We start from the raw sequence: 9,584 nt of genomic DNA, 5'->3' as shown, positions 1-9,584 counted from the left end.
TATAGCAACATATGTACAATATCACAGTTCCTGGTTGTGTTCCATTTTTTAACATCCAACAATCCTAGAGGTTTTCAATCAAAGCAGTCCCTCTAATGAGTGTTTCCTCCAAGTTTTGTTCCTCTAGCAACCCAACGGTGTCCAGGTTCATTTACAGAAGACAGGCCTTTATGTTCTTACCTTGCAATGAATCATAGCTCCACTTCAATGGCAAGAACACCTTTTTCTCTACCCCTTTGATGTAAGGTACAGATTTCCTCAGCTCACTAACTGCTTCCCTCCACAACTCCACCTTTGCCTTTCCCTTCATGGCTCTCTCAACAGTGACAAGTGCAAGTGGCGAGCCATTGCAGTCACTACCACCTTCCTTTGTGAGCAGTCATATGTCATCCATCTTGAGCCGTCCCATGTCCTTCGCTAATTCAAAGTTATGGTGGTTACCGATCAATATTTAGAATTGCCATTTCAGTGCCATTCTCTACCTTCCTGCATGGAGAAGCCTTAATCTGCTGCTCAATCTTTAGGGCTCATGGCATGGTTGGTAGAGGGGCTTTCCGGAGTCTACAAGCGAGAAATGTTCTGTTGAGACTGAAAAGGGTAGTAATCGTACCTGCTTTTCATATTTTGGATTTCTTCATATTTTGCATTGAGGATTTAGGGCTTGACAAAGATTTGTCCTTCAAGAAAACGGCACTAGGTAAATCCTAGAGAAATGAATTGATAAAAGTGAACCAAAGTCTTCTGTGTACGAGGTCATAAAGAATGGGCACGAGTCAGTTTAATTCAATCCTTGAAATAAATTCAATTCAATTTGTTTCGATTCATTTGATTTAGGCAAAAATTAAGCCCACATGTTTCTTGGAAAAATGATAACCTAAATAAGAGAATGCATGATATTTAGATTCAATGCAAACCAATTGAAAATAGATTACCTGAAAACCAAATCTATAATATTGGTTTTTCATTAAATTGTATAACCCAAAAACCAGAATGCATAATATTTAGATTTAATTCAAACCAAATGAAAATAGTTTTACCTGAAAACCAAATCAATAAATTCGGTTTTTCATCAAATTGAATACATAAATTTCAATGAACAAAAAGAGGAGTTGGGTAGGGGGAGAGAAGGGTGGCCAATTTGGTGTCCACCCTAGTCAATGTTGCCACAAGGAGCCGCTATTTGCCAATCAAAATCCTCATTTTTGTTACTTCCAAGACACATAACAGCATTCTGAAGAAACAAAATGACATAAAACTCCTGAAAAAGCACAAATCCATATTACCCCACAACTTTGTACAGAGTTGGGTAATCCCACTTCCCTTGCCAAATGAAATTCCAGCAGTTTTTCAGCTAACATTATTAAATATATCAAATGGTATCAACATCCACCATCTCCTCCTCGATCCCATCCACATCCACATTCTCATCTTCACCCTTGTACTGCAAGCCAAGTCAATTTGCTCATTTCAGATGCTGAATTTAGTAAGGCAAACAGTTATTTCAGTTTAAACTCAATGCCCAGCATAAGAGCACAATTTTTTTGGTCAAAAGACAGATAATGCATTGAAAACTACCATTGGAAATTTAATAATTTGAGCCAAAGCTAGGTATGAACTAAAACTGGGTACCTGGAATCATATAATGCCAAGAAAGTATAAGCTAGCAATATGAATGGACCTGTGAATAGGCATTACGAGGGTGAGGAGGCGGCGGTGGAGGTGGAAATGGCAGGCCTGGGATCTCATATGCAGCAACTTTATCTACTTCTCTAGAAGCAGTTTCAACAGTCTCGATCTTCTCTGTTTCAACTGTCTCAACTTCATCAACTGCATGAGCAGCCATGCTGGTCGATGGCAACACAAGCCCAGACTCCAAACCCTTCAACTGCACATTCATCATGTGAAGGATGAATTTCATTACTAGCATTCCTACTTTATTACCCATTAACAAATATCTAATTAGGCAAACCAAGACCATAGAAATTAGAGAATTTTCTTCACAATGTGATTTTTTGATCCCATGATAAATAAATAAATGAATGAATGAATAAAGCCCCTCAGATCCTTTGGATGACTGCATGATGTTTTCAGGGCACTTAATCAGGTTCTAACCATGTTTAACAATTGAGATGTGCACTACTGATGACGCTTGAGATGCTTTTCACAGTACTCATCTGCAGATAGAATCTACAGTAGTATAAACAAAATGTGCTACCATTAAAAATGTTACATTTTGACCTGTCACTTACAAGATCTAATAATAATGGATACAGAAGGCCAACACCGTGACCTTTTATTGCATTTTTGAATTAGCAATGCAATTTCATATTTTAATATGGTGTCCTCCTGTGGCATACTTTATGAAAGCAAAAATGTTCAGCAGCTGGTGCCCATGCCACAATACTGTGGCGACATTTATTGGGCACCAAACACATGCTTGAAATTAATTAGGGCCTACTGCTGCATGAATGCTTACAGCCTTGCACCTAATGTTTTCTAATAAGCAATCAAAAATTACCAAAAATAAGAAGGGCACCTTATCTGCCAAGGGAATGCTAGCAGAAACATTCTTCCCTCTCTTATGCTTGCCTTCTATTGTTAGGGGCTTACTGCCACTATTTCCATTGTCCAAAACCTCAGCTTCCTTTTTATGCATTAATTGAGCATGCTGCATCTTCCACCGAGAAAGCTTCTCTGATCTGGTTGTTCCTGCCAGAAATCCTTCTCCTTTGGCTACTTTTCCTGGTATACCACGGAGATATTATCAACATCACTGGACACAAAATTGAGGTGCTACATCTCATAATAAATAACAATCATTGCCACACTCCAAAGCAAGCATGGAAGATAAAAACGAATTACAACATTATAGCATTTGGTACTTAAAAGAACCATTAGACTTATAATTTTGCTTTAAAAATATTTCAGGAATCCAAACAATACATAACCAGGGAAGTACATACAGCACGAATAGACACTATCGCATGTATCAAAATGCTGGACATGAACCAGAAGGAGAACCAGCAAGCCTTATCCCAACTATTTAAATCCAGCTCTATAGATCAAGGCTTGATCCATTGAAAATTTTTATTATTTTTATGACAGGCTCTGAGCCTGATGTCTACCATCTAAAAGTTAATCCCAAATTCCTTTTGAGCTAATTGATAGCAGGAAATGGATCTCATTTATATAGGAACTCCACAAACACACAAAATAGTCATGGTCCCTCAACCTTTCTCTGTCTTTTTTTTTTTTGGAGCTGTCATTTCAGATGCCTTGAGAACATCTCTGCCATATCATATAATGTTAACATTTTTCCAAGTTCAAATATTTTGCAGGGATCTAGGGAGAAGCAAAATCTACAATAACAGGGCAAAAAACTATTTCTTTAGATTTCAACTAAACCACAAAGCTTAATATACAAAATATGTCAATTTAAGTAAACCTGGTTTTGACCCTTCAGCATCCAAATTACTGTGCGCCCTTTTTTTGCTTGGAGAAGCCTTAATCTGCTGCCCATTCTTAGGACTCACTACATGGTTGCCAGTGGGCTCTCCATCACTCAGAATGTCAATGCTTGAGTCCTCTTCATTGGCATGTTTAGAAGTATCTGAGATTAGTTGACTTCCCAACTTCTGAAGTCTGGCCTCTGACCTACATATTCCAATAAATATTGATTTGTGCAAAACTATCAACCTTGAAGAACATGTCATCCATTAGAGAATCAGACCAAAATAAATGCTTTTAAGTTTTAAGCAAAAAAGGCATGAAAAAGGAATTGCAATAATAATATGAAAGAAATTACCTCTTCAGGTCGTCTTGTATTCGTAAATAACGACTATGTGCTTTGACGAACTTCTTAATTTTTGAAGTAATCCTAGAAGCATCAGCAGCCCAGAGAAAAGTGGGTAGGAATCACCCATAAAGGAAGAGCACTTCAGAGAAACACAAGAACTGAAAAATCTTGATCGTATAGTTATGATACCTTTTGCAATCCTCTCTCTCCTTATATAACTGAGATTCAAGCTCCTGAATTCTCGAAGTAAGACTATCTGCTTCTTGGACCCTCTCTTCCATATAGGTCTTTTGAACAACACAAACAGGGGTTCAGTAAATGTCTCAATGTTCAAATTAAAATAATTAAGGACAGGAGGAGAGAGAGAGGGAGAGAAAGAGAGAGAGAGAGAGAGAGGAGATAACATTGAGAGACAAAAATGCATCATGACTCCCCAGCCATCACAAAAAAAAAAAAAAAAAAAAAAAAAAAAGAAGAGAGAAAGAGAAAAAAAAAATGTAAAGGGATAAAGGAATCCCCACATGACCCTGATCTTGCCCTACTATTTGGTGTAAGTGATATCCACTCTATCTAACATGTTATAATCCATAATCAATGGGAGTTGACTCCAGCAGATGATAATTCAAAGTATATTTAGACCGTAACAATACATGCCATGCTTACAGGCATGTAGCCATATTTTCCATTATTTAAAGAGAAACAAAACAAAAAGGAAGGAAAAGAACAAAATTGTTGTCCCGCTGTCACCAATAAGCAACTGTATTTACAAAGAGAAAAAACTGACCTTCAGTTGACTCTTGTGATCATCAAGTCTGTCAATATCTAACTGAACTTGTTTTAACTGCATATGTTTTCCAACAAAAGAACAGGCCATATCAAGGTCAATAAAATTAGGAGCAACCATTCTAAATAAATTCATAATAGAAAACATTTCAGCCATCCACTCAAAAAGAATGAAATAATCCAAACCTGTTCCCCAAGAACATTTTTGGAACCAGACGGTGCCAGCTTCCCTTCTTTAAGTCTATCATCAGTTCCATCTGAAATTCTTAAACTTCCAGAAAAATCACTTTGTCCGTCCAACTGTTGTTTCCTTCTATGTTTTCTATCACTGCAGCATAAAATATTTCATTATTTTAATTCAATATATGCACAACATACAAAGTAGCAGGAGAATGAAGCCTATAAAAGGTCAACAACCTTAAAACCCATTACACAAAGTACAACTTGTTTTTTAATATAAAGGCAAAACATTTGTCACAAATTTGTAATATAAACCTCAAGAAGAATTTATATCATGGTACCTCTTTTTTCCAACGGATCTGGATGGACTATATCCTGCGAACAAATTCCAACAGAACAAATCAAAGCCAAAAGAATAATCAGGGAATGATCAAAAGGAAATCATGAAAATAAATAAAAATTGAGTTTAACATTACTTTATAATTACCCTTAATTGACCCATTGTTATCAAACATCCATGACAAGAGAATAGGACAAGAATGAAAATCAAATGTTAAAAACCCACCATTATGTTGCAATGAATAAACTCAACTCATTCATAACCAATCCAAATGAAAAGGAAAGTTAAGAAAATGGCTATCATTACAATGTGAGGTGAAAAGAGAACTTTTAAGGATGCCATTTCTAACCATGAATGACAGGCCGGCTTCTTGCACCTCTTCCAGGGGAATACCTTCGTGGTGGAGAATGCCTTCTGTCTAGCTTATCCCTCAAGTCATCATCTCGATAGTCCCGCCTACCTGCAATGAGGAAAAGAAAAAATCTTTCTAGTAGGGATGGACAATGTGATTATGAATTCATATCTCAAGGTTGAAACAAGCAGAGGGCCCATAAATCATTATGGGGCTAAGCTTACCATTACATGGATAACATGAGTAACATAATTAATAATAGTTCCTCCTTGCCATCCAAGGGAGCCATAGAAAATAGCACCCTCATATAAAGAATAGATTGGAAATGCCTGTGTTTGAGCTTTTAATATTGAGAAAACCCTTCGAAAACCATAGAAGCAACAGATAAAGGATAGTCGATATTCCTGTCCTCTTGACCAATAAGAAATATAATGCAGTCTGTACAGTAGAAATTTCTCCCAGGTGCCATACTAAGACATATATATAATGGATCCCACAAGCAATAAATTTAGTCTTTTCTGAATATATATCTCCAGTAAAAACTGCGTTCTTTCCATGCAAGATATCCCTTCGCAATACCACTCAAGAAGAAGTCATAAATGATGTGAATGCCAAATGCTCCACCAACATATAGATTGCAGAACTTATTACAGAAAACAATTGGATGTTTCACCGAACCTGCTTGTGATCTAAATCTTATGGACGACGATACATTCCACAAAACCTAATTTGATCCATCAGATAAAATTTTTCTATTAAAACATCTCTAATTAATAGATGTATTAAAATAAACCACGATCAAGAATGCCGATAAACAATATCACAATATGCTTTAAAATAAAGCAACCAGCACAATCCATCCTGAGGAAAGAGATATTGAACCTATCAGTCAATACAAACTTTCTATTGATTAATGAATCACCTAGACTACTGATATAATGCAAGGTTTCTCTCAGCAAGATACGTTAATAACTAAGTCAATCAGTTAGTATCTTCCCCGCATAAATTCCATTATTTGTCATATAATTGCAAACAACTTTTTCCTCTGTATTGGTGAGTGAAGATAATCTATCTAACTAAAAGGGCCAGACCCATGATAATTTCAGATGAGGGAAAAGAACATGATGGTTATGTGAAAAATCAACTAGGAAACAAAATGATACAATGCACACATTACTCTAAGTAGAATTATTTCAAATGAAAGGCCAAAAATAAATGGAAAAACTCATGATGGATCAAAAAAGAGCTAATAAGATAGTATATCTTGTGTTGAGAAGGATTTATATATGGTAACTTGAAGTTTCTGCACATGTTTTCGGTAAATACTTCTTTTTTTTTTCATTCTACTACAGATTTCCCTGAGCAAACTTTGACACATTTTAAGAAATCCATTAACATAATTAAAATTTGTTTTATCTCATTGTAGAGGGAAAAAAAGGTCATAAAATGTAAAGAAGATTAAAAATATGCAAAATACAAGATTATTGTATAATCATCAATGCACACAATTAAAAAACTAATAAAACAAATGTGCTCATAGAAAGACAAAATTATTATTAACAGTAATCACATTTTCAATCTGCAGTTTGTCACTTAAAAGTACTCTGCGTGTCTTGTATTGGAAATTTGCTTTATATGGGACTCCAAGACTCTATAACCAAAACATTTGTCAGCATTAAGTCTGAAAACCATGAGACTCTAAAAGCACACCAACCACTTGGAGCTCCAGGTTCAGTACTATATAGCAGGAAAAAATTGAAATATTGATTAAATTGCACTATGATATCCAGGAATCTAGACTCAAGCAATAAGTTTGTTTTACTGCTAACAAGTTAACAACAATTAAAACCTTTAAAGTTAAAGAAGAAAAAAAAGAATCAAAAGAAGTGAAAGATAAGGGCAGCTGCACATGGCTGACAGCGCATTCAACTTTCCTATCTACGAAATTTCATCTTCATCTCTCTTGATCAGTATAAGAAGGCAGCAAAAGTAGGAGTCTAGTTTGGTAATGTCTGCAGGTACATAAACTGCTTGAATCGAAGTTATGGACCGCTCTTTGGTAGAGGTAATTCTTTCTTGAAACAATTCAATTCCATAACTTCCACACCATTAAGCAAGGATGCCCATTTCAGGCTAATTATTACTTCACCACCATTTTGCAATGCCAGATTGTAGTAGAGGGAATTGTCCTTTGTGAGAGACTAGGGAAAATGAGAAGCAAATTCTGTCTCCAAAACTAGAAAAAACGAAAACTAATACAGGACAGAATTGTAAAAAGTCTTTCAAACAAAGATTCTGAAACCGGACTAAAAATGAAACTACCAACAAAATGAAACAATTTGATATTTCCAGAAAATGAATCATTATTTTGGCAATCTTTACTAAGCAAGTTATCAACCTAACCCTACCCTACCAAGCACTGCTTTCCATCATTTTCATCTTTCCCATGTTCAAATCTGCTCGATGATCAAAAAATTATCCTCGGTATTGGAAACAAGAAGAACAAAGAATTGGAATAAAGAGCCAAGTTACCATTAAAGGAACCGGAGAATCCTCGAAGCTCGGCATCGCCGTGGGCGAAAGAGCAGGTCTGACGCGGACAGTGACCTCTCTCGTACAGCACACAGAGCTTCGTTTTGTAGAGTTTTCGCTCCACCATTGTTAATATCCACAATTTTAAGGAATCGAGCAGTGAAATTTCATACGAAATACGAACTCAACCAACACTTCCGATATGAAAATAATTCCTCTGACTGATCGAAAAGAAAAAAAAGAAACAACACACACACATTAAATTCCTGAAAGTTGAGAAAACCCTAGGTTTTGACGTTGAATCGAACGAAATGCAAAATTCTAATCGGAGGAAAACAAAAAAGGTACCTGATGAACGGTGATGAATGATGGATTGATGATTGAAGAAGAGAAGATGATAACCCTAGAAGCTTAAAACGTGAGATACTAGACGAATTGTGGGTTGGGCTTTTGAATGCCGGACCAAGCCCAGATTAACTGGTGAGGCTGGTCTGGCCCACGAGTCTCGATCATGTATGGGTGGGTTCCAGGCTTCCAGCGAGATGTATTTTGATAATTTAATAAAAAATTCATACCGTAAAACCAGATAAGGCCTGTTTGGATTTGCTCAAAGGAAGCAAAAGGTTTTTTCTTAAAACCTAATTAATCTATTTGGACTTTTTTTGGGTAGAAGAGTTCTTATTGAGTATTTTTTAACCTATGCGTAAACTTTTATGTTCAACAAAACTTTCATATATTAAGTTAATTTAAAATTATTAAATAATTTAGATTTCACCGTATACTTTGAATGACTCGAATTAAAAGTTAGGTAGATATTGATTCGGTACGAGATATTCGTTTTAAGATAAAAACTAATATGTCCAGGTAAATTATTTTGTATAACAACCAAATTGGGGTAACGATGAATTGGGTGTAGGCCAAAATTTAGAGTTCGTTTGTTAGTGATTTTAAGAAGCGTTTTTAATATTTTTAATATTTGAAAATTTTTATTATTAAAGTATTAAAAATATTAGAAACGTTTTCTAAAATTACTTTCAAACACACTCTTAATTAATGATAAAAATTTGATTCCAATAATAATTTTGAATGTGATTACTATAAATTAAGAGATAGTAAAATAAAATAGAGATGCGAATACAAATAAAAGGTTTGTAATAATTCGAGAACCTCCTCTTCTAACTTTTTCTTACTTATTCTCAAACTTAAAGTTTTTCCACTAATTCAATCATTTTCTCAATCACTTCGTACACTTGTATTTGAAGTTTTAATAGCCCTTTACAATCCTTTGTACAACACTTAGTTTAAGGTTAAATATACTGATAAGAGGTTGCAAGCCTTAAGAGTGCAGTGAGAATAGGGATGGTAATGGGATGAGTTTTTTTTCAAGTACCCTCCTCGTGTCGTTTCTAATAAGACAAGTTTGAAATTTAAATAAACGGGTTAAAGGTAAGTTTGAGAATTTTTTTAATAAAATGAATTTAATTTAATTTTTATTTTTATTTATTTTTAATATATAATAATAATGATAATAATAATAATAATACTTTAAAAATATTTTTTAATTATTTATAAAATATATTTATTTTAAATGTAATTACAAA

At 34.9% G+C, this 9,584-nt stretch overlaps 1 protein-coding gene across 3 annotated transcripts; it reads right to left on the bottom strand.

Annotated features, from left to right (window-relative positions):
* Positions 1 to 991: 991 nt before the first annotated feature.
* On the bottom strand, positions 992 to 8,439 carry LOC100244801 (zinc finger CCCH domain-containing protein 13). 3 transcript variants are annotated; one of them, XM_019223643.2, is made up of 12 exons: positions 8,332 to 8,439; positions 7,984 to 8,204; positions 5,449 to 5,559; positions 5,101 to 5,134; positions 4,766 to 4,907; positions 4,581 to 4,637; positions 3,986 to 4,083; positions 3,806 to 3,877; positions 3,446 to 3,654; positions 2,537 to 2,742; positions 1,630 to 1,885; positions 992 to 1,474 (listed from the first exon to the last, which is right to left on the bottom strand). In XM_019223643.2, exons 2-11 carry the CDS (start codon positions 8,108 to 8,110, stop codon positions 1,661 to 1,663), a joined length of 1,281 nt encoding a protein of 426 aa, XP_019079188.1. In that variant the 5' UTR covers positions 8,111 to 8,204; positions 8,332 to 8,439; the 3' UTR covers positions 992 to 1,474; positions 1,630 to 1,660. The 3 variants fall into 3 exon arrangements, with proteins under 3 accessions (XP_019079188.1, XP_002274263.1, XP_010657321.1); XM_002274227.5 differs by having other exon boundaries at positions 992 to 1,441; positions 1,679 to 1,885; XM_010659019.3 differs by having other exon boundaries at positions 1,233 to 1,441.
* Positions 8,440 to 9,584: the final 1,145 nt, after the last annotated feature.

This window comes from Vitis vinifera, chromosome 12 (genome assembly GCF_030704535.1).
Source record: "Vitis vinifera cultivar Pinot Noir 40024 chromosome 12, ASM3070453v1".
NCBI classification, from domain to species: Eukaryota; Viridiplantae; Streptophyta; class Magnoliopsida; order Vitales; family Vitaceae; genus Vitis; species Vitis vinifera.
Note: the sequence above shows the minus strand (reverse complement) of the source record. Positions and strands in the feature narration are given on the sequence as shown.

Excerpts from the sequence above, each read along its gene's own strand:
- LOC100244801 (XM_002274227.5), bottom strand. The coding sequence starts at position 8,110 with ATGGTGGAGCGAAAACTCTACAAAACGAAGCTCTGTGTGCTGTACGAG. Across the intron at positions 5,135-5,448 it reads AAGCCGGCCTGTCATTCATG|GATATAGTCCATCCAGATCC; the intron begins GTTAGAAATGGC and ends ATTTGTTCGCAG. Across the intron at positions 1,442-1,678 it reads CTCGTAATGCCTATTCACAG|TACAAGGGTGAAGATGAGAA; the intron begins GTCCATTCATAT and ends CTTGGCTTGCAG.